The sequence below is a fragment of the Acromyrmex echinatior genome, chromosome 1 (assembly GCF_024713525.1).
Source record: "Acromyrmex echinatior isolate Ae372 chromosome 1, ASM2471352v2, whole genome shotgun sequence".
Taxonomy (NCBI): Eukaryota; Metazoa; Arthropoda; class Insecta; order Hymenoptera; family Formicidae; genus Acromyrmex; species Acromyrmex echinatior.
Window position 1 is genome coordinate 1,075,557 of NC_141852.1, and position 26,814 is coordinate 1,102,370.

Genomic DNA, 26,814 nt, shown 5'->3' on the forward strand with positions numbered 1-26,814 from the left:
TTTAAGTTCATTGCTATGATATATCAAAACTATGGCTTAATAGATAATAATCATTTATAATAGTATAAAAAAAATTGAATTATTGCAGAATATGATTCTGTTTCCCATTACTGCAACCATGCTCTGGTGAAAAAAGTCGCTGAAATTGTTAAAATCAAAATCGTTAATTAAAATGAGAAATGGAAATCGCTGAAATATTGTGAAAAATATCTCAGCATAAATAATATTTTTAATATTGAAATATTATGAACTTTAATGATATCACAGGCCGATATTTGACTCAGAAATGACAGTATGTAGTCCTGAAGGTTTTTGGTATGCTAAAAAAAATCCATAGCCAAAATTGCTTCATCACGTCAGATTTCAAAGATATTTCTAATCCCAAAGTGCCAAACTTATTTTGAGCATTTTTAGATTAAATATCTCGTAAACCTGATGTAATGGAGCAATTTTGGCTATGGATTTGGTTTTAGCATGTCAAAAACCTTCGGGATTACATCTGCCGTTTCTGGATAAAAAAAGATTTTTTTTTAGGCTTGTGTAATTAATGGAAATTAGTGACGAGTAATGAAAACTAATGCAAAAAATAATAAAATATATTTAATTTATTTAGACATATTGAATACTGAATCATATTGAAATATCATAATTCTAAGGATAATTATTGAAAATACCTAAAAAGGTAATCCAAAATACAATATATATAATACTTTTACAGATTATTGTACATGAAATATGCTGAAATCTTATAAATTCTGAGAAAAATTAATATAATAAAAATATCTAAAAGTAATGAAGTGGGAACGAAAAATTCAATATTTTTACAGATTTATTAATGAAAATTATCGAAAACGGAAACATGATAATTAAAATGGAATAATTGAAATTAATAGTTAGAAGATAGCAACGAAATTTGAAGAAAAATAATTTATTACTTAAATAATTTCATATGAATTTGTATGTGTTATATGTGTACATAACATACAGTGAGTGCAAAACATTTTTACAAGGAAATTTGTTATAAAAAAGTTTTATATATAGAAAATAAACATTAATTAGCAATTTCCTACAATGAATACATTCTGTTCTAACATAAACAAACAAGCTTCATGTATATTCCTGATTTGATAAGTTAAATTTTTCGACTATACTTATTGAACGTCCGATATTGAACGTCGAATACTTTTTGAACGTCCAAACAATACAATTTTTTCGCTCATTTTTTAATATGATGTACTGTCTACAATTAATGCACATTTTTTTAGTATATATTTTTGAGAAATATGTAATCCATTTCTTTTTTTATGAATAACTTTTTATGAATAAATAAGATTTTTAAAAAAATATTTTTCTTGTATAAATACTTTTTGACTTATTGTATATACTACTACGTGGGCTGAAAAGTCCCGATTTTTCAGGTGGTGCCACTAGAAAATGAACATGATTCATTTCGAGAGATTCATCACTAGTTTAGTTAGTTGTATGAAGTTTCATGACATTTTGTTCATTCGTTTACAAGCTACAGTCATTTAAGTGGCGTTACTTTCACCTTCGTGAAAAAAAAATGGAAAAACAGGAATATCGCATCTTGATCAAACATTATTTTTTGATGGGAAAAACTTCTGAACAATCATTGAAATGGTTGCAGAAATGTTATCCCACATCTGCTCCTTCGAGAACAACAGTTTATTGGTGGTTTAGTGAATTTAAAATGGGTCGTACAAGCACCGAAGACGCACCTCACTCTGGAAGGCCAAAAGAGGCTACGAATGCGGAAATCGCAAAGCAAGTGCATCGAATCGTTTTGAGTGATCGTAAAGTGAAGTTGCGCTAGTTAACTGAGGCCGTGGGCATCTCAAAAGAATGGGCGGGATACATTTTGCACGATGTTTTGGAGATGAAAAAGCTATCGGCATGATGGGTGCCGCGTTTGCTGACCATCGACCAAAAACAGCAGCGCGTTGATGATTCAACGGTCGGTTTGGCGTTGTTGCAGCGTAATCGAGCGGACTTTTTTCGACGTTTTGTGACGATGAATGAAACGTGGGTCTATTACCATACGCGTGAGTCCAATAGGCAGTCTGCAGAGTGGCTGGAAAGCCACGAAAGCCGACCAAAGCGGCCAAAAGACTAACGCTCGGCCGGGAAGGTTATGGTTTCCGTTTTTTGGGATGCGCATGACATAATCTTCATCGATTACCTGCAGAAGGGAAGAACAATTACGGGAGAGTATTATGCAGCATTATTGGACAAACTGAACGACGAAATAAAGAAAAAAACGCCCCATATGGCGAAGAAAAAAGTTCTGTATCATCACGATAACGCACCGTCACACACGTCCTTGAAAGCGATGGTCAAATTGGACCAATTACGATTCGAATTGGTTGCTCACCCACCGTATTCTCCAGACTTGGCCCCCAGCAACTATTATTTGTTCCCAAACCTCAAGCGGTGCCTCCAGGAAAAGAGATTCACATCGAATGAGGAAGTCATCGCGGAAACCGAGGCGTATTTCGAAGGCTTGGACGTTTCGTACTACAGAAAGGGCATCGAAATGTTGGAAAATCGCTATATCAAGTGTATCGCCCTCGAAGGCAACTATGTTGAGGAATAAATATAACTTTGCACAAAAAACGCTTGTTTTCATTAAAAATCCCGGGACTTTTCAGCCCATGTAGTATATTAGTAATCATTTGAACACGTTGAATTAATTTTTGTGGACTTAGAAACGCAGCTAAACTTCTATAGTAATATCACAATTAAATTTTGATGTTCAATATAGATATCTATTAAAATCGAGGCCTTGGTAATATTCTTCGGAAAAATTAGTATATGGAAACAGTGTCTTTATTTCAGGTGTAATATAAACAATGAGAATTTTATTGGATCGCACATGTGAAAATACAATAAATACGAAATAGGAAATAACGACCTATAATGATTAAAGCTGGATCTTTATAATACTTAAATAATTTCATGTTAATTACTATATGTACATACTTATGCACTATATTTGTAGTCATTTGAACTACTGAATTAATTTAATTTTGGACTTAGAAACTACTATTAATCACAATTAAATCAAATCACAATTAAATCACAATTAGTAATATCGCAATTAAATTTTGATGCTCAATAGGCATCTATTAAAGAGACTATACATGAATATAATTTAATTTTTTGTACGTAGTAATTTTATGTGAAGCTTTTTTCACACATAACTTTTCATATATAATTATAAAAAGCAGAATTATTAAGATATTTATACAATATAATATTGTTGCAACGTTACAGCAATATTATTGAATCGTTGCAATATTGCTATAATATTGTTAGAATGACATCTGTTAACTAGATGTATATATCATAAATCTATCGACACTCAAGGTTCATATATTATTGAGTAGCAACTTCCATACGATCGTATAGGTCAAGCAATACTAGATAGAATAAAGCTTGGAATAGATTACTGATTGGAATGAAACTGAACACAATGAAATTAATTTCTGTATTCATGAAAATACATTTTTTTAGTATTAATTATGTGCATTTTGGAATATAATGCTAATCAATAATACTTATTTTAGCAATAAAATTGGATTAATTAATATTACAACTTTCATTTTTCTCATCAGTTATATATTAGGTGTTGGAATTAATTCGTAGCGTTTTACAAGTGATGGGAAGTACTTTCATTAATGTATTTTTTAATGCTCATGTGAAATAAATAACATTCTTTCATTAAAAAACGCTACGAATTAATTCCAACACCTAATATAATTATGTACGGCTATGTTATAATGGTTAAATATAATAATTATATTTTTTCCATTTATAGTTATATATGGAAAATTTGTTTCCTAGTATAAGCTTTATTATATGAAATAAAAATTTTAAGAAGCGTTTACAATAATAAAGTTAATATTACAAATTATATTTAGAATTATAGAATTAGAAACACACGATGTTCTTTCTCTGCTTTGGGAAAGAGCCGAAATGTCTTCACCCTCGTACCAGTTAGCTGGAACAGTTCGCTGTCTCGCACATATATTTATACTTGCGTACATCGTCACCAATACGCAGACTATGTGTAGTCGTCTCTTCTTCGCTAGATATGTGTGTTACACGCGTGTAAAATGACTGCACATGTCGGAACCTTTGATCTCGACCATTTATCATTGCTGAAAAAAAAATCTAATAATTTACATGTTCAGACCTTGTACATGTATATCATATATGTGACATGGATATACATAACAGTACAAAGGAGGATAGAAATTTTCAAGGATTTTGTAATCGCTCGGAGATCGTTTTATTTCTATATTTTCTTATGTAGAAAGATACATAAGAAAACTTCATAAAAATCGAAAATAATTATTATAATAACGCTAAATTTAAGAAAAAATTGATACATTAAAATAAAGTGAATAAAATCCTTATTCGCATCCTTATAAAATCAATTATGCTTTAATAATTTATTTATAAACTTAATTCCAAATGACATCAAAAGCGAGTAATACTGCACCTCAAAACACTGATTAGATTATATTTTTCACTATAATATTTGTCATCTCGATGCCGTTTTCCCCACTTCAAGTGTTGTACATTGCTTGCAGTATAGAAAATGTTACCGAGAATTTTTTACTGAAAAAAACCACACTGAACAAAATTTCAGAGAAAAGAGGATGTTTAAGAGAGGTCGATTTTTGTCCATAATATAAGTAAAAGGAAGCGTTTTTTAGATTTTGATTTTTTAAATACGTTAATAAAAATTTCGGGATCGACAGGGAACACCTTGAAACTTGAGCATGAACATGACATATTTGAATAAATTTCCATATTCTTACTTACTTTTCGAGATGTTCCCCAAGTGTCACGAACTTTTTAATAATTTTATCATATTCAGGAAATCAAAATCTATAAAAAACTACTTCTTTTACTTATATTCTTTTAGACAAAAATCGGACCTTTTTTAATATCCTCCAAAAAAAGGTAGATTTTTGCTCAAAAAAATGTAAGGAAAAGTTGCCGATACATAGATCTTCTAAAGCGGCATCTTCTTATTTCTCAAAAAGTAACTATTACACTTTATCCTCGTACAAGCTACAATTTGGTGTCTCATCCATACAAATGGGAATCACTAGAATTTGTTCGTTTTTTCATCTATTCAAAATGATTAAAAAAATCTCTAAAAATTCACTAACATACTTTCAACTTCTATAATAAATATTGAAACTATTTTAGAAAATAATAAAATGTAATATAATTTATAATTACTAAAAGATAAGGGAAAAAAATGACATTTGATTTAAAATTATAACTTTACATAATAAATGAATATAAAAAAATGACTCTGATGGTTTTATAGTTTAGATATGAAGTTTTGGAAAAAAAGTACTAGGACTTTGAATTCTACAAAAAGTTGAATTATTTGAGCATATAAATATGAATAATTTTCAACAAGGGATTTTCAATAAATAGGAAAAATCGAGTTAAAATATGCATTTTTTATTCTGTAAAATAATATATTTTTTAATAAAAAAAAATATAAAATGTAAATACATATTTAAATAAATATGTAAAGAAAGTGTGACTCGACTCTCCAGCTCTATTTTGTTTAAAAAATAAATTAAAAAAAAAAATTTTTTTTAATGAAAACAAACATTCACGTTAATTTAGAGTGAAAATATTTATAATGATTTTGATACAATTTTTATTATATTTTTCACAAAAAGCACTTTGTATACTTATGGGAGTCACTAGCGGCTCACGTCAACTTGAATTGCACGCCAGTCATAGTCAGATTGACGACCGGGATCGTCCCGCCGCGCACAGATCTCCCCCACCACAAACTTTTTTTACAGGGAGATAACAAGCGCCGAATTTATCGAGGTTGCGAGAAACTTGCACGAACAGGAATCGCTTGGTCATTAGTGATCCCCACTTGTAGCATAAGAGTTAATACTAATAAAATTATGATCTTTAGCTAATTAAAAAAGTACAAATTCATAATTCGTATATTTATATATTAAATTAGTTAAAAACGAATTCTACAAATGCGAAAATAAAAATTCTTACGATTTTTCTTTGCAAATTGCGTAGTTTAAGTAATAGTGACTATATTATTGATAATATTATGTTGTTTTATTTTCTTAAATCAGTTTTATTTATATTATTTTTTCTCTTAATTTTTTGATAATATGATTTTAAATTTAAGATTGGGATAAACTGTCACATCTGTCTGTAAAACAGACTATAATTTAATGTTTATAATATTGCTTTATAGTATCAAATAGTTCTATTAGAGCTGAAGACAATCGTGCATATATAGAAAAATTCTTGAAAAACTCTCGCGTTACATATTTATATCATGAACAGCATAAAATAAATATATATACATGATTCAATAAAAATGTTTTATAATGAAGTAAACAAATTCTGGAAAATTTTATGTACATTCATTTATAGGTATTTTATAGTATACTTTACAGTATACAGTATACTTTACAGGTACTTTAATTCTTGTAAAAGAAAAAGAATAAGAATACATAGTATTACTGCCTATTATGTCAGTTTTGGAACCCATTTTGTCAGACGTACATTTTTGCTTATCTTACGAAAAAATTAATTATTGCAAAATTGTAAACAGTATTACAAAAACTGCTTATATTATCTCATAGAAGACATTTTTTAGTTTGTATTTATGTTTTTAAAGTTTTATTTTTACTTGTTGTTTAAGAAATATTGTCTAAAAATTATGTGGTATGTCGTATCGACTTTATTCTAAGTAAAAGAAATAGTGTTTTTTGTAGATTTTTTGATCTCTTGAATATGATGAAATTATTAAAAAGTTCGTGGTATTTGGAGAACACCTTGAAAAGTAAGTAAGAATATTGAAATTTGTTCAAATATATCATGTTTATGCTCAATTTTCAAAATGTTCACTATCGACCCCGAACTTTTTATTAACATTATCGTTAAAGAAGTCAAAATCTATAAAAAACGCTATTCCTTTTACTTTCACATTTATGAGCAAAAATCGACCTTTTTTAACTCTTTTCTCCTTTTAATTTCTTGCGTGTGTTGTGTAAACAAGATATGTAGAGTAGGTGAAGATGTACCTTTGACTAATTTTGACTTTTTTTTTGTGCTTTGTTGTATTTTGATATTTAAAAATTCAAAAAAATTCAAAAATATTTTTTGATTTATTGATACTAATATATATTTTTTATAGATTTAAATTGTTATCTTTTTACATTAGAAAAAAATTGAATTTTGGTCAAAAGTACAATAGTCAGAGGTACAACACCCATGTGTCCAGGGAATGTTATATCTTTAACCAATATGTATAAAATGTATATATAAAAAGATATTAACAAAAGTTTAATTTTCTTTATATTCTTATATTTTTAATTTTCTTCGTTTTTTTACACCACATATAATTATATATATATAATATATAAAAATAAATTTTATCATACAAAGACTCGATTTTCGTTTTTGTACGAACCGATTGAATCTGACAAAAATAGTGTCCTTCATTAATTTTATTTAAAATCGCTAATGAGTATAATTTTATTAATATTGGAGGTAAAATAGCTAAACTAAATGATTATCCGACATCGTATTGACTTATTAAAGGTACACTATCAGTTACTGGTTAAAGATATAACGCTTGCTCACTTTCTATTTATTATTACTTTTATAAATTATAGATTAAGTAAATTGACAGTATTAAGTTTTAAATAATTTTTTCTGAATATCTATTTAACATTTTAGACAATTTCAACATAAGACAGAATATATATTCAATAAAATTTTATGAGATTAAAAAACATCTTGAAATTATTTTATTCGAATGCTTGAAAACAATAAATGATTTTTCATATAGGAGTATAATTTCCTGCATTATTATAATTATAAGTTATGAAATATCTCTAATACATATTCTACAAACTACATATTTTTACTTTTACAAATATTTAATAGATTTTTTTATACATTCAAATGGTTAAAGGTACAACCAGGAACACCTCTATGTTTAAGATTAAATTTCTTTAATATAATATGTAATTAGTTTGATTGTGTACAACATCCCGTAAAAAAATTTTCATGAATATATGTATATAAATGTGTATAAATATACACGCATAAATATTCGTAAACAATAAATCCTTCTTACTTTTGTAAAATTATTTTTTAATGTAATGCAAATAATAATAATAAAACATAAAAATGGGATATTTCGCATTGATTTTAGGAAAAATAAAGTTTAATGAAATGTAAAAAAAATTGTTCACACATAATTATGTATAATTTTATGTAGATATAAAAAATTATATATGAATGATTTTTTACTCTAATTATTGTATATATAATTATATATGAATGTTTTTTTTCTTTAAATTTGATTTTTTTCGAACATATAATTCAAAAATTATTTTTAAAATTATTTTTTATGTTTTTTTACTATTATTATATTTATTATTCTAAAAAGTAATATTAAAAAAAGGATGTTTAGACATATTTCATATATTATTAGGTGCGCAACTAAGTTCCCGCTGTTTGTCAACAGATGGCTCCAGCAGTAAGTGCTGGTCGATTCTGACATAACCTAAACGTCATGAACCAAGCTTAGACATATGGTAAACAAATCGCTTTGAAACATTAGTGATTTTGTTTTTACGTCATATTCTTTTGGTTGTGTGAAAATGTCTGATTTTGTGCCAAATAATCGTCATATGCGGGAAGTATTGATTTTCTTCTTTCATTCGAAGAAAACGGCGGCTAGAGAGCGCATAGAGAGTTCCAAAAAATTTACGGAGATGCTGCTCTAAGTGAAACAACGTGCCGAGATTGGTTCCGTCGCTTCAAACGGTGATTTCGATGTTGACGACCGTCCGCGTGAAGGAAGGCCAAAAACCTTCGAAGACGCTGAATTGGAGGCATTGCTCGATGAGGATCCGTGCCAAACGCAAGAAGAGCTTGCTTCAGTATTAGGAGTTACCCGCCAAGCCATTTCCAAGCCATTTTTTCATAATAAAGTTGCATTTTCATCAAAATAATAGCGAGAACTTAGTTGCGCACCTAATATAATTACATATAGCAAGTAATATTCAATAATATGTATATTACAGTAATATTTTAATATATCAGAAATATTACATATTACAGTATAATATTACCAAACTAATACAAATACATTATGCGTAATAAAATACATAAACATAATTTCCATTTCAAATGTAAAATGGAAATGGTTTTTCAAAAACTATTTAAAATAGAAAATACAAAATAACGTTTTCATTTTAAATACATATATAAAATGAAACTATTTTAAATGTCACCTAGCTCAGGATACTGAAGTGATCATCGAACTTGATTGATGTTGATAGTACAGATTTTTGAAATTTTAAATTAAAAAGGTCGATAATAATGACATTTTTAGTTCATTTCTTAGATTATCGTTCTATTTCACTCAATGCATACATCTGGTCTTATCTAATATATTGCAACGCCATTTCTTGCAAGATCGAATATCAACTACTAGACAATTATTGCTTTGTTTACTATTTCGAGTCTTCGCTTAGCGTTCGTATATACATCATTTGCAGATCGATATAAATTTTTCTCTTTAAGCTTTTAATTTTAGTTTCATAAACTCAGTATTGTTTGTGCACGTAAAGCGCTGGGTGTTAATTTATTGTTTTATCCATAGGAGCTATAAAACTTTTGTATTAAAAAAATACTTTTGTATTAAAAATCTACATCAAATGCTCTCATAAGTTGAAAAAAATGTAAGTTTCTAACTTTTTTTTTATTTTAATATAAAGTTCACTGTAGCATCAAAAAATCAAATTTTTGCGTTACTACTTTAATCCTGTGAAAGAATTTTTTATTCCGTTCAGTGAATTCGGAAATTTATATTGATCTGCAAGTCTCGACAATTTGGTCACTCTAGTTAACCGTACTTAGAAACCGCCAATTATCCCAGAGAGAACTCGCAAACGACAATAATATGCGGAAATTAACAAAAATAGTTGCTCAAAATCTCGATAAGTGCAGATATGTTCGTTCTCCCGAGGCGAGAAGATCTAAGAGGTAAATGTCACGTTATTCTGATCAGGTCCGACGATCCTTGTGTCAAAAACGTTATACAATATACAGTGTGTCCATAAATTCGCATTCGCGGAGTACAAGACATAATACTTTATGCTAAAAAAAAAACAACTTTTTCTTTTAGCAAAATTGCGTCCGATTGTTTTTGCAGGAGAGTAGGTTGAAGTTAATGAATTAGCGCTCTATTCTATGAAGCGCTCAAGATCGACGCGCTCCTAGGCTCATTTGTACCACCGCGCGCGCGTGGTGTAGTGTGTGTGATTAAATTACCTGTAAATTTAATTTGTTATATTGCTTCCAGTTTTAATTAGGATTGTATTTTAAGACAGAAAATTTAATTGGTGCGCAGTTTAAAGAATTTTATGTATACAGGATGTTTGGAAATTAGTGATAAGTCTTTCGCACAGGGACAGAATGGACTAAACTGAGAAGAAAAGTCTTCTACCATTTTGCAATTTTCGTAATAATTAACAAGATATTAATTGCTAAAAATTGCGAAAATTGTCTTCAATAATTTTTTATTCAAATCAACTTTATCTTCTTTACTTTATCAACTTTACAGAAAAACTGCAAGAGAAAAAAATTGTTTATTTTCTTCTCATAGAATTCTAAGAATTTTTTCACAATTTTTTAATACCGTATTTTCTCATGTTGGTAAAAATGAGAAAATACTGTGCTAAAAAGTTGATAAAAAATTCTGAAAAATTTTGTAAAAATACTAAATAATCACACAGACGTTTTAACATCTTAAGATTAAAACGGTCTTGAAATCAGAACATATGAATACTATCTAAAAACTGCAAATTGAATAAATGAAAATTATGTCATAAATATATAGGTTCAAAATACAAAAAATAACCGTAAAAGTATCTATAAAATGCATTACTATTACCAAAATAATGTAATTACATTACCATTACAGTTACTAAAAAAGAATAGTAACGCAGTTATCAATAAGTTACCAAAAAAAAGTAACTTGTAATTATAACTTCATTACCAGTATATATAACGAGTTATTTCTATTCTTGTTCATGGTAGAAGTATAACATAAATACCTAAACCTTTTCAACAATCAACATCCCAGTATTTGGTTTACCATGAACGTAGAAGAGAATGGACGGCTCCACTTCATGAATATTTTTGTCATAAAAAAAGGCTGACAACATTCTGAGCCATTAATATCGATATTAGAATTCTAATCCAAACCCTTGAAGATTTTAAATTTATGATCCTACTGGAGAGAAGAGGAGCGGATTCGACATCAATTCGATGATTCGTTTTTCGCTGGATAATATATTTACTTTTTAAAAATAAAGATTTTTAAAAAAATATATTTTATATATATTTTTTATAATAAAGATTTAAAAAAAAATATATTTTCTCTATATAAATACTTTTTTGCATCCACTGTATATTTTAAGAATATCGTGATAATAGCATTGTAAGAAATTCACTAGGTATATACACACAATAGAGATATCAACAACGTCAGGGCTGTGTGGCTCAGTGGCAGAGCGAAAGTCTATCAACTCGGAGGAGAGAACAGGCCTGGGATCGAGACGAGGAGCGCCTTGATATTTTTCTCTGTTGTCGTTAATTAGTTATAGTATGACCATATAGGAATTTGAAAAAACCTTTTATCCTTGTTGCGATACAAAGTTTAAAAAGTGAAATACCAACATTTTTTGTGCGGAATATTGTTCATCAGATTAGTAATTTCTAAATAAAAAAAAAATTGGAATAAAATTATTATGATGACGGTTAAAAGGCAATATTTAAATTTTTTTAAGAAAAACTCGAATTTTTGTAGATTATATAATATTGGAAATTTGACGGGAAATGATACGTGTTCTATACTTAGAATTTTTTTTAAATCGATTTGTATATACTTCTGTCTATTCGTTACCAGGATAGAACTAAGAGAAAAAGAAATTTCGCGAAAAATGCGTAAGTTTTGAAAGATTTCAAACAATTACTAATACGCATCTCTGGAAGAGTAATAAGATATTTCTAAGACATAGTCTGTTGCTATTATCATACATACTATACGATTAAGTGAGCGGCAGTCCTTTTTGTATCCGTTCCTTTTTTCAATTTTTTTTAACTATCTGTAAATAGATAAAATAGAATTTGTTAGTCGCTCGATCTTTTCAACTGCCAAGTCGATAATTTCGCAAATTGCGACATCTACTAATTGTAAGAGGCATTTTATTTAAGAAAGATGAAACTTTCGAAAAATTAAATTTAAAAAAATCAATTTTTTTATTACCTGGTCCTCTTAAGTTGGCCACATAAGGCCAATTTTCTATAAATTACATTTTTTTGTAAATATACATTTTAATTTAAACTTTAAATATATATATTACTAATTACATATAAACTTATATAATCATATGAAATTAAGTGTACATACTTGTATAATCGGATCATGATATTATACTTCTAAACATAATTAACTAAGAATTAGATATTATAAATACCTATACGGTCCAAACTGAATCTTTAATGCTTAAATAATTCAATGTGAATTGAGTATACAAGGTGGTCCACTTAAATCGAACATCTTGAATATTTAAAATATTTTTGATGATACAAAAAAATGTTTCAAACGAAAATGGAATGGTTTCGAGGGAGACGTATTTTGGTCATGTTGTTTTTTTTTTCTAGATAGAGTCACCTTTACTTTTTTAAATGGAATTGTATGATTTTGTTTACACAATATAATATTATATATTCCTCTAATTATTTTGCATATAAAAGTATTAAGGTAGTGACATCAAAAAATCAATAATTTACGAGTTATTTAACATTTTATGTCAATATGTGTCAGATTAAAATGTAAAATATCTCGTAAATTATTGGTTTTTTTATATTACTACCTTAATACTTTTATATGCAGAATAATTAGAAGAATATATCATATTGTGTAAAAAAAATCATACAATTCCATTTAAAAAAGTAGAGGTAACCTTTTATCTTTTTGACGCCTCCACTTAAAAAAAAAAAGATCAAAATATGTCCATCTCGAAATCTTTCCACTTTTATTTGAAACATTTTTTTATATCATCAAAAATAAGCGAAATATTTCAGATTATTGATTTAAGTGAACCACCCTGTATAATATATACACATGTGTATGTATCATATACATATATATGTATCATGCATATAATACCATATGTGTAGTTCGAATTGCACCGAATTGAATTTTTCGGACTTGTAAACATAATTAAATTACAGTAATGATAGCAGAAATTAAATAAAATAGGCAAGCAATTAATAATTTGATACTCAATCAGGCAATATTAAAAAAATGTTAATGTATTGAAAAACTATAAATAAATTTATTGCAAAAATATTACAAGGAAAAATATTGGCAGAGTTAAACCTGGATCTTTTACATTCTGTGTGAGCGTTCTAAGCTTTTAGATTACTGAGGTCTGAAAGAAAGACATTGTTTTCATACATGTATCGATTATTGCAAAGAATATTACAAGGTCTCGGTAATTTAAAGGCTCAAGACGCTCGTACGAAATACAAGAGATCCGGGTTTGACTTCCGGTTGAGGTAATATTTTCCGCAATAAATTAATTTACAATTTTTCAACATATTAACATATCTTTCAAATATGATACCGAATTGAACATCAAAATTATTAAAATTTGCTTGTCAATTTAATTTAATTTGTGATATTGTAGTAGTTTAATTGCGTTTATGAGTCCGAAAAACCAATTCGGTGCACAGTTCGAATGAATACATATATAGTGTACATGCATGTACATATATAGTATGTACATAATTCACATTAAATTATTTAAGCATTAATGATCCAACTTCGACCGTAATAAGAATTTAACTTCTAGTTCTTATTGATGTTCTCACATATACAGTCTAAAAATAAGATTTAAAAAGTTTAAACTTATTTAAATACACTATATCCAAATATGACCTAATATAGTCTTGTATAATCATATATATAACCACATATAAACTCTTATCAAGCTAAAATTTATACATGAACAAATAAGATTGCTTCTTATATGAGCATATAAGAGCATATTTCTTCTTGGATTATATTTACATTGCTTGAAAACACTAAAACAATTCTGGAAGAATCAATTACAATTTTTAGATATATATATATATATATATATATATATATATATCTATTTTTTTATTTATGTGTTAAACAAGAAAAAAATTGTAATCGATTCTTCCAGAATTGTTTTAGTGTTTACCAACCTTTTAAAATAAGGTCTTTATTTTTATTTATGCTTACTAATAATTTATAATCTGTGTAATAAAATATTAATTAATTATGTTACAGAAAACACTAGCATTGAAATTGGGGAACAACCACAACTGCACCAACAGCAACAACATCAACAACAATATGGAGAAGTAAATCAATTAGGCGGTGTATTCGTTAATGGAAGACCACTTCCCAATGCAGTCAGATTGAGAATAGTCGAGCTTGCACAATTGGGTATCAGACCATGTGATATCTCACGCCAATTACGTGTTAGTCACGGATGTGTCAGTAAAATATTGGCACGCTATCATGAAACGGGTAGTATTCTACCAGGCGCAATTGGTGGCAGCAAGCCACGTGTGACTACACCAAAAGTTGTGCAATACATAAAGCAATTGAAATTAAAAGATCCAGGAATTTTTGCATGGGAGATCAGAGATCGATTATTGTCTGATGGCGTTTGCGACAAATATAATGTCCCATCAGTATCCAGTATATCAAGAATATTAAGAAATAAAGTTGGCACAACGACAACTATGCATCATCATTCACATCATTCAGCTCATCATCATCATCATCATCATCATCATTTTTATGCAGCTGCAGCAGCGGCTGGTGCAGCTCTTTGTCCAGTGCCGTATCCACCGACATCTTATCATCCGACAGCGCCGCCTTCCATTCCACATCATCATCATCATCAAGGTTAGTACTTTATGTAACTTTTGGTAATTTAAATATAAAAATTAAATATAGGAATGAGAGGCTTTTCTTTCTATTTTTTCTTCTTTTTCTACGTTTTTATTAATTTCTTTCTTATCAATTTTGATAAAGACTCTATGTATAATTTATAGTCCAAATGTTCAATTCACATAAAATAATTTGATGTATCACTCCATTACGTATCGTAATAAAATGTTTGAAAATAAATAAATCTTATATTCTGAAACATAAAATTATTAAAAATTAATTATATTTACATGTGCAAGGTATCACATTACTGCAGCATTACTATTTAAGAACATTACATTTAGGAAATATTTAATGCAAATTAGAATTAATTTTCTTTTATGAAAATATTAAAGTAATTTGTAACTCATCTTTTTAACATTACACATATTTATAATTTGTACTTAAAATCAAAGAAAGATGTGTAAAAATGGCCAAAATTGGCTCTGAATGGACACCTTTAAAATCTATGCAGTTGTCATTTTGGAAGTCAGTACATTTATGAAAGAATGCTTATTTATCCAGAAAAACTATATATATATGTGTAAGGGTGTATCAAAAGTCTGGAAATGGTCAAATATTTCAAAAGCAAAGCATTTTTGAAAAAAATATTTCAGACAAAAGTTGTGCACTTTAAAAAGATCTATTTATTGATTACATTCGCTTGACCTTGGGTAACGTCGCCAAAGTCACGTCAAGGTCAAATTGATTATTTTAAATAGAATATTCTATTTTTTTATGAAATCTAATAGCTGGCAAGAATTTTTTAAAACACTATACAGTAGAGTCTCTCTAAATTTGACTTCTGTAATCTTTAGTCTCTCTGACTCTAATCTTTGCATTCCTCAAACATATTTTTACATAATATCATGCCCCTTCCATATCATAGTAGATTGGACATTACGCGCGCATCTGCTAATTGTACTAGATTCTCACAATGTATGCAATGTAATTCCATAGACAGATTATGTATAACTATTTGTGTAATGTATTCTTTTGTGATATATAATATGTGCTATATATGTACATATGACTTGTTCTGCTAAGGTTATATACACTGTAGTGCACTTTGACAGGTTAGCATGCGCAATTGCATTCGCGCAAGTACGTGGTGATTAGTAGACTCGTGTAGAGAGGGCTATAATTTTGGCATTCCACTCTTACCCCCCATGGGCCAAATTTAGAGAGACTCTACTGTAATAAAGTTATTTTTGTTAAGTACTTTTCGAGTTATAAAATTTGAAACAGTATCGCCTGCAATAGCATTACGCAAGATATTCGACTAAAACCTCTAATATAATATTTTCAAGTCCCTTAAGTAAGGTCCGGGCTGCATTGCGTAGAATAAATCAAGAGGAATGAAAAAGTCTTATACCATTTTGAAATATCTGCTGTAATTTTCGAATTAAAAAAAAAACGCCTGAGCCAGCGGATATTTCAAAATGATATAACTTTTTCGTTCCCCTTGACTCATTCACGCCCGCAATGCGGATCTTACTTAAGAGACACCCTGTGTATATATATATATATATATATATATATATATATATATATATATATACGAGGTCTGTTCAAAAAGTATCGCGAATTTTGAATTTCCGCGGGTTACGTATATTCGATTTTCGATTTTTTTGTGGCGTTATGTTAGTACTCATGTCTCTCACTTATGCTGACAAGTTCGGCCATTTTGAATGTTCAGTTAATTTTTGACAGCTGCTTTGCTTGCACGTGTTTTGGCTCGTCTTCGATTTTTGTCTATTCCAAAAAATGGGTCAAAGAATCTGTATCAAATTTTGTGTGAAAAACAAAATTAAATGCGCGGACGCATTCCGAATGTTGACTGTGGCATATAGTGAAGCTACCTTGGACCGAAGCAACGTTTATCGGTGGTACAAAATGTTCTCAGAGGGCCGAGAAGATGTGAACGACGAAGAGCGTGCCGGACGCCCGAGCACGTCAACAACAGACGAAAACATTGATGAAGTGAAGAAAATAGTATTGGCCAATCGTCGAATCACCGTTAGAGAAGTTGCTGAGGACCTAAACATATCGATTGGCTCATGCTATTCGATTTTTACCAATAATTTGGGCATGAGACGGGTCGCCGCGAAATTCATACCAAAATTGCGCAATTTCGACCAAAAACAGCATCGCATTAATGGCCAAAAACAATACACTAATGATGCCGTAGCCATCGTATTCCCCAGATCTGGCCCTCTGTGGTTTTCTTGTTCCCGAAACTGAAGAGGCCCATGAAAGGACGACGCTACGCTACGATTGAGGAGATAAAGACGGCATCGAAGGAGGAGCTGAACAAGATCACAAAAAATGATTTTTTGAAGTGCTTCGAGGATTGGAAAAAACGTTGGCACAAGTGTATAATATCTGATGGGGATTACTTTGAAGGGGACAAAATAGATATTCATGAATAAATAAATAATTTTTGAAAAAACACAAAATTCGCGATAGTTTTTGAACAGACCTCATATATATATATATAATATATATGTATATGTATATATATATATATATATATATATATATATACACACACACACACACACACAATATATATATATATATATATATATATATATATATATATATATTTATTGATCTTTCTTTTAGTTTATTTTTGTAATATTTCCAACTCGTGTTAAATGTAGACATATCATTAATTTCGAAATCTATCATCATTCATTAGACAAATAAGTTTTTTTGCAGAACGTTTAAACGACCTATTTTATTATTTTTGGAAGGTTTCCCAAGCCTTACTGAATAAATAAACGGTAATTATACAGATTAAGGGACATCGCACCGATGACTTTGATTGACATATGTTGTCAAGATCATAATCCTGAGTGACCTTCAGAAGGTTTTAGTTGACGGTCACTGTTTATTAAAAAGTTATGAACAAAAAACTTTGAAAAATATGCGTATTTCAGTAACTGCTTTTTAAAAAATTATGAGCAATAGGAGTTTAATATAATTTGCACCTACTTAAAACAATCTTGAAATGAAAAGGAATAATGAATATTAACTGAAATATTAACATCGATGTAGAAGGACATGATTTTTGATAGTATTCGTCATACATATTTTGTTTACTTCTATCGACAGTCAAGCTTTCGCTGACATTCAGTAGTATTGTGATCATCATTGATAACACATCATGCGTCTGTACAAATTTTTGACAATTTGTAACGATAATACTGCTCTTATTGAATTTTTGATTGCAAAAGATATCTTTAAAGATGAAGTAGTTTATCCAATATGTAAATCAAAAGTAAATCTCACGCGAGATTTTGCTAGTTTGAAATATTACTGCCATGCCGTATATTATAAACAAATTCATAACAAGAAAAAACGCAAAATGTGGTGTAATTTTAAAATCAGTGTCATGACTCTGAAAGACCTTCAACAGGTTTTAAGTGGCTTTCACCTCCCATTCTTATTCCCTTTTTCCCCTGCAAAGGGGCGCACGATTCTTATCTCTGACTCTCTCTTATCTCTTTGCAGAGGGGAGGGGAGGAGGTGAGAGAGAGTCGGAAGTGAGAGTCGTGCGCCTCTCAAGCAGGGAGGAGGAGGGATGAGAGTCGTGCGCTCTTGAAACAGGGGGAGAGGGGAGTGAAAGTCGCTTCGTGTTGAAAGTCAAAACCTATGTAGAATAGTGTTTGATATTGCATATATAGCATAAATAATGCAGAAATAATGCTTATCTTTTGAACTTTTTTTGTTCATAACTTTTTAATAAACAGTGACCGTCAACTAAAACCTTCTGAAAGTCACTCAGGATTACAACATATGTCAAGGTCAAGGTTATCGGCGCAGTCTCCCTTAATCTATATAATTACCAAATAAACTTTTTTTCATGAATATGCGGACTTCGAAAATGACAACTGTATAGATTTTAAAGATGTCCGTTCTAGGTTATAATTTTGGCCATTTTTATACATAATTTTCAAAAAATACATAAAATCTATACGGAGAGAATTTTTTATAATATTTTACCGCAAAATTTGTTATTTTTATCATGTTTAGTGATAAACATGGGGCAGTTTGGCAGCTTAATAATATTATCGTAAACATAGGAATTTTTAAAATATACAAAAAATATTTTATGAACTACTTACTACATAATAAAAATTACCAAGTACATTATAAATTATTTTAATGCAAAGTATTTAAAAAACGCTTTGCAAAACATTTCTCTTTAATACGGATCAGTTGCCATTATATTATTACAGTTTAACATATACACTTTATTAAATCCTGATAATTTCAAGAATTACAAGGATTTCTTAATTAATGTGATAAACCTTTACATTAGAGGATCTCTTCGATGATCTTGACCTTGATATATGTTGTCAAGGTCATGACTCTAAGTAATTTTCAAAAGGTTTTAGGCGGTCACTGTTTGTTCAGAAGTTATTAACAAATAAAGTTTAAAAAATAATATCTTATTTTTACCATATACAATATTAAAAATTACTCTATATTTTTCCTATATAAGGGTGTTTGATTTTCCACACAAAGAGAAGTCCATTCCATCTCCCCCTGTCTCGGATTGTGACTTTCCACGCGCGAAACGAGGTTCATTCCATCTTCTTTTAACCAAGGGGCAACTGACTTTTTCCTAGATCGGAGAATGAAGTGGACCTTACTTCGCATGGAAAGCCATACGTCCTGTGGCAGAGAGAGATGGGGTGGAACTTGTGAGGGAATGTTAATAAAATGCGAGGAAATGGTAATAAAGCGTATATGAAAAGCGATTACACACGTTTATTGTAAAGACGAATATAAACCGCGAGCACAATACTTAGTACGAGAGAAGAAGTAATAATAATACAGTGAAGTGCCACGCGATAAATGCGCAGAGTAAAAAGAACACGAATGAGCGCCTCTAATCGGACGAATCATCCATGATAGCGGAGCCCGCGTAATCTAATACTCGTCTCGTGGTCGTCCCAGGATGTACAGCAGGGCTGAAATCATGCAAACAACATCGATGTTTAAGTCCCGACAAATCTTTGGTTAGCACATAGCCATTATGTCTTCAGAAAGAATATGCTCGTTTTCGAGAAGATGGTTGCATATGGCATTCTGAAGAAAGTGATGCCTCAAATCGATGTGCTTACTTCTAGCATGAAAGATATGATTTTCAGTTAGCCTAAGAGCACCCATATTGTCATTGAAAATCTTGATGGATGTGAGTTTCTCGAACCCTGTCTGAGAAACTCGCAAAGGTACATGAATTTTTTGGCCGCTTCCGTTAGACCCATGTACTCGGCTTCGGTCGAAGACAAGACGATGGTCTCCTGCTTCTTAGAATTCCAGGAGATGCCGTTCAGCGTGAAAGCATAATCTGTGTAAGATCATCGATCCACCGGGCAGCCGGTCCAATCCACATCTACGTAACCAGTTAATGATTTCTTCGCCGATTCGTAGATGATCCCAAGGTCGGCCATTCCTTTAAGATAACGCAAGACGCGTTTTGTTGCTGTCCAATGATTATGCCCGCATCGATTGTTAAACTGACTAATGAGGTCACAGCGTGAGCGATGTCCGGTTTAGTAGAGACGGCCAGATACATCAGCGCCCTAACAAGTTCGCGATAGAGCAGGTTCTTTTCGTCGTCTTTTGGTTCTTCAGCTAGTTCTGAGAATTTTACATTAATATCCATAGGAGAGTTCACCGGTCTGCAATCGCTCATGCCGTTCCTGAAGGCCTGTGATATACTCCTTTTAATATAGAGCGATTCTATTTCTGTTCCGGATAAATTTGGTATCTAAACATGACTTCGGCTCACCGAGATCTCTGATTTCAAGCTCCTGCGAGAGATGTCGCTTAAACTTCATGATTTTGTCGTTTCGAGATGCAATAAATATGTCGTCCACATAAATTGCAATGAGGAGAAAGAACTCTTCCCCTCCACCAACAGAATAAAAGTAGGGATCTAACTTGGAGGAAACAACGTCAAACTTATGAAGTATATCATTTATCGTATCAATTTCTTCCAGCCTAATACAATTCATACAGCGACTTCTTTAGAAGACAGACACGGTCTCCTTTCCTTAACTTATTCATCAAGTCAAGTCTCGTGTCATTTGTCAAGGTTTTCGGTTTGGCTTTCGGTTTTGATGATGCAATCCAAAGATGAAGCTAGCCCTTGTAGCGGTTCCATGAAAATTTCCTCTTCGATTGTACCGTTTAGGTATGCTGTGACTACATCAAACTGCCTCAAGGTCATTCCGCAGTTCGAAACCAAAGCCACTAGTAGATGAATAGAGCTTAATCGAGCTACAGGAGGAATGTCTGATTGAAGTGAATGCCGGGACGTTGCGCGAATCCTTGAGAGACGATCCTAGCCTTTTTTCTTTTCAGCGTACCTTCAGGTTTGTACTTGTTTCACAAAATCATGCGACTGCCAATGATCTCTTGGTCTTCTAGTCGTTCGACGAGTTGCCAAGTATCGTTCCTCAAAATGAACACTACCTCGTCCGCCATGGCGCGATACCAATCCTCGGCATTTGGACCTGATTTGGTTTCTATAATAGGCCCTTCAGCAGCATGAGCGAATTTCGCGGAGACGATATTTGTCATATTGAGAGGTTCTGATAACAATTTCCTAGGTCTGCCTCTCGTTCGCAATAATTTTGGTCTGTCGGGTTCTCTTCTTGGAGTGATATCGACATTGACGTAATTGTCTTCATCGTCTGCATTATCCAGAACGACCGCATCGTTGTCCGAGAGACAGTTTCGATCGTTATCAATTGAATTGACCTCAATTTCGGCTTCTCCAGGGAAGATATTAAGCACATACGAGTTATTCTCTTTCTGAACAGGAACATTTGCGGCGAAGTTCTTAAGGACTGCGACGGGTGAACTTTCGCGATCTTCCAGAAATTTCGCGATCTACTGATCCTCTTTTCTTCAAGCATTTCTTCCACACACGATAACCCTTCGAATTTGCGGCGATTTTCCTTGGCAAATATTGTGAAGATATATTTTGGGCAACGCCAAACAGCGGGTATCATTTTTGCGAGCGTCACTTTCTTCTATGATCTTAATGCGCAGCATTTCTGATGATGGAAGCTCATCGCGAGACTTGATAGCGCACCGAAAGTTCTCGAAGGTGATAGACTGTATAGTAGCATAATCGCGAGCAATTCAGGGTTCATGTCTATGCTCATTTCGACCAATTTGTCGTGTCGTGGAACTTACGAACGTATTTACGTACGTCGTCTCCTTCTTCCATGCATTGCAGCGTGAGCTGTTTCAACAGCGTGGCTTTCCTCGCTGGTCCTTTGGATTGATACGTGTCTTCGAGCTTTAATCATATTTCGCGAGACGTAGCGCATCCTTTTATCTACTTCAGTTCAGATGGCTTTATCGACAATATAATGTCCGATGTTGTTTTGCTGTTGTTCTTTATCCATCTTCTAAGAGCCTCTGCCGAAGCCGCGTTGTCGGGTATCAGTGTGAGTTCACGCACTCGCCGCTTACATATTCCCATGCATCGTTTTTCATGAGCACTATTTTTGAAGCTTTCACGTGTCGTAATTATCTCGGCTGAGAGTTTCAATACGAGTGAAGTATGACGCATTCATCTTCGTAAATTACAGCAGTGTATACTCTTCGTTTTCCTTGAGATACGTGGCGTGACTAACTGAAACTTTTCGTTATTTCTTTTTTACTGCTTATATCAACCCGCGATACCTAGGGCCATAACCTATGAGCGGATGTGAAATGGTAATCAAGCGTATACGAAAAACGATTACACACGTTTATTGTAAAGACGAATAAAAACCGCGAGCACGATACTCAGTGCATAGAGAGAAGACCGGCAATAATAATAATACAGTGAAGTGTCGATAACAGCACAGAGAAAGAACACGGATGAGTGCCTCTAGTCGGATCACGAGTCGTCATAGTGGAGCCCGCGTAATCTAACAGAACTCACTTCGCGTGAGTCTAAAATCTAATGTTCCGAGGGGGGGGGGGGTGGAACTTAAGTCGCTTCACTTGGAAAGCCCTATGGCAGAAGAGGAGGTGGGTGGATTTCCCTTCGTGTGAAAAGTCATATGTCTGTCAGTATAGCAGAAATGAGATATTTTTTAGACTTTATTTGTTAATAATTTATCAATAAAAACACAGTGACCGCTACTTAAAACCTCTTTTATCTTTCGTTTGCTTTTGTATGTAATTATTGCGAAAAGAAACGCATAGAAAAGCAGTTAGAAAGAGCTTACGGAATATGAAAAGTTTGATTTGCATACGATCTTTTATAAGACGCTCGTCATGGCGTTTTTTTCTTTTTATGAGAAACGTGTTCTTCTCGTGATAGCAGCACTACATACTATGCACAGCAAACGGATTCCTATAATTTATAGTTGTATCTATAATATATAATTCAGACAGAAACAAATAAAAATCTTATTCGTAGTTGCCCTGGTAGAAAAATGTTGCTAAAATTATTCCACGTTTTGGAACACTTTTCAATAAAATTTCAGCATTTCAAGAAAATTTCAGTTTAATTTCAATGATTTTAAGCTGAAAAATTCATTTTCGACAAAATTTCAAAAAATTTTCAATAAAATTTTTAGACAAATTTCAGCAAAAATTTTAGAGAAATTTCAGAAAATTTCAGAAAAATTTCGATTGGATTTCAGTGATTTTTTAGTATGTTAGATGAAAAATTCACTTTCAGTGAAGTTTCAGCAAATTTTCAACAATTTCGCTGAAATATTTCAAAACGTGGAATAATTTCAGCGAAACTTTTTTACCAGAGTGCAGACAAATTATTGCAGGTCGACATATACAGTTGCAGATAAACACGGTATCCATATTTGCGAATAAATATCGTAAGCATCCATTGTATACAGATTGCAGATGGAAATAGGTAAATTTTTTTATTGCAAAAGATTATAGATACTTCGATAGATCTCCATTAGATATAGTTACATATCATTACATTTTCTGTCTGCATTTTTAGATACAGTAATGCTTATAGAAACGGATAGGAGGTTGAATCTTCTCTTCAAGCTTATAATTATAAACGAACAGAAATCCGTGAAAACCCGTTAGAAGTCCTATTTGTTCCTAACTATTTCTGATTATTTTCAAATTTGGAAATTTTTACCAAAGAAAATAATCTTTCAGGGACCTTCCGTACAACAATTCAGATAACACAATACATTCACAAAATATTCTTTAAATTTTCTCTTTTTCTGAATGATAATTCCTTAGGAATTTATAGGAAAACATATTGAAAGTATCTAAAAAATTTACATGCACTATGTTTAAAATTCCTAAGTATTTTTTACAATTAGACATTCTTTGAGTATTCGAATAGAATTCCTTCCATATCAACAGGTGGTTACTTTATAAATACAAAATAAAGTAATGTTCAGAATAAATAAATGATTTTAAAAATATCTAATGAACCTTAACTAACAATAATGTTACATTAATATTATTATTTCTTATTCAACAATGTAAGTCTAACAAATATATTTTGTATATAATATTTATTTATTAAATGATTAATTATAATATTCTTGAGACTTTCACTGCTTTCTATATAAAGATTATGCGTTTCGCGGGTTTCCTCCGTGTCCAGATCTATTCTTGGAATGCCAACGTTTCGTGAACCTTGCTGTCCACTTTATCAAGGCTGATACTTACATACAGGCTACTCCTCGCCCTGATGAAGTGGACTTCCAGGTTCACGAAACGTTGGCATTCCAAAAATGGATCTGGACACGGAGGAAATTCGCGAAACGCATTAATCTTCAGATAAATTGTAATATTTATTAATGCAGCATTAGTTAGTATGATATTTAATAGATGTAATAGGCTTCTTCCAAATAAAATAGTTAAAATACATTCCAAAGACATTAGAAAGTTTGTAAATTATCGCCGTGATCCATTACTGATGTCAACGTTTGTGAATTTTATTGTTCACTTCATCAAGGCGAGGAGTACACTTTTTCAATATATTGTACAGTGAACTCCTCGCCCTGATGAAGTGAACAGCAAGCTTCACGAAACGTTGATATTAGCAATGAATAAATATGTTGATAACCCACAAAGCTTCTGGTATTTTTGAAGAAAAAATATCCTTGAAAACTTCAAAAGTATTATAAAACACATTTCACTTCATTGAAAGAATTGTAGACAAAGTAAAGTTAAAAGATTATTACTTTAATTAATTTCCTTAAAAAATGATAAAAAATGAACTTTATTAGGAGATATGATAGCGGCGCTAATAATTGACAAGCGCAATGGTGTCATACAGCGCGAGACTGTACTTTACACGAACCGCCGAAAGTTGCGAGAAACTACAGTCCGATCTACATAAGACGCAAAATGTAGGTCGCAAATGAAACGTATTTCAGATTGCAATAGATTGCAGATCGCAATACGTGGGAAGCCAGATGCAGGACGCAAAAGTTGAAATCACTCAATTTTTTACATTCTACGTTTTGCGTCCTATTATAATTACAATACATTAGGTTAATTTCTAGTTTTGCGATCTGCGAAATTCTGCGCCTTAACATTATCAAATTGGGCTTAACATTATCAAATCACAATAAAGGCTGAAAAGGCGATTAAGTTCTATGTACGCTCATATCTTTCATAAGAAAGATATAATAAATGTTTTTATTTTTTTTCTAAGTCCTTTACGACGAAGATATCGCGACGCAAATACCGAACCTAAAATTTATAATCTACAATATACAATTTAAGATACGTCGTAGTCATCATCGCCTTCTCTTACAAAAATGAACTATTGGATTTTAATAGTGATTATCCGTTCTTTAATAATTATTATTTATTGTCCAATAATCGGATTGTTCACAATAATCACTCCCTAATAGTTTTTAGAGTGATTATTGATTTTCTAATCAGATTATTCGTAATGATCACTACAGCGCACTATAATAGTTATATATATATAAATGATTATTACTAGTTTTCAGTAGTTAAAACTATCCATAATAGTGACTATTTAAATAAACTGCGTCTAATTCATTATGCCTATAATCAAGATACTATAATGCCATATCAGTGATCAAAGTATTTGCAATAATCATCCTTGAAGTCAAACTATTTGTTGGACATATAACTAAAATTTTTTTAGACTTGTTTATGAAATTAAATATTCACGTATATTTTAACTATACGTGAACTTTTTGATAATATCTATTGAGCAAATGTGTCACAGTTATACATTTATAAACATTAAGAATTTGTTGGTCGAAGCTGTTCCCATACGATCGCAGAGGTCAAGCAACACTAGATGACATACAGCTTTAGATAGATGACAGCTTGAGAGCAGCATGAAATTAGGTCGCAAGTTCAGGGCGAAATCTTTTTTTAATCATAATTTTGTCTTGTGTATTTTGGAATATGATGCTAAACATTAATATTTATTTTGGTAATAAACTGAATTAATTAATTTTTCCAATAATTATTTGATTAGTTTTCTCAATAATTTAATAGTAGTTCTTCTCAATAGTTCGAAAATATGGAATTTCCAGATTCACGTATTTCCTAACTTCAATCTTCGCAAGTCTGTTATAGAAACTTCTCGATGTAAATTTATAACATTGAATAGTTTCTGGTAGGCAAGAATTATTATGACAAAATGTTTTAGAAAATTTAGTATTTAATTTTTTTAAGAACATAAAAATTATTTTGCAAGAAAAATA

The 26,814-nt window shown here is 31.0% G+C and overlaps 1 protein-coding gene across 3 annotated transcripts in view; it reads left to right on the plus strand.

Moving 5' to 3' along the window:
- The window catches only part of LOC105146070 (uncharacterized), a 184,457-nt gene that overhangs the window by 89,336 nt on the left and 68,307 nt on the right, over positions 1-26,814 (plus strand). For all 3 annotated transcript variants that reach the window (XM_087411462.1, XM_087411463.1, XM_087411464.1), the window contains one exon: positions 14,447-15,073. In XM_087411462.1, the coding sequence (XP_087267588.1) occupies positions 14,447-15,073 (627 nt within the window). The remainder of the gene's footprint in view (positions 1-14,446; positions 15,074-26,814) is intronic.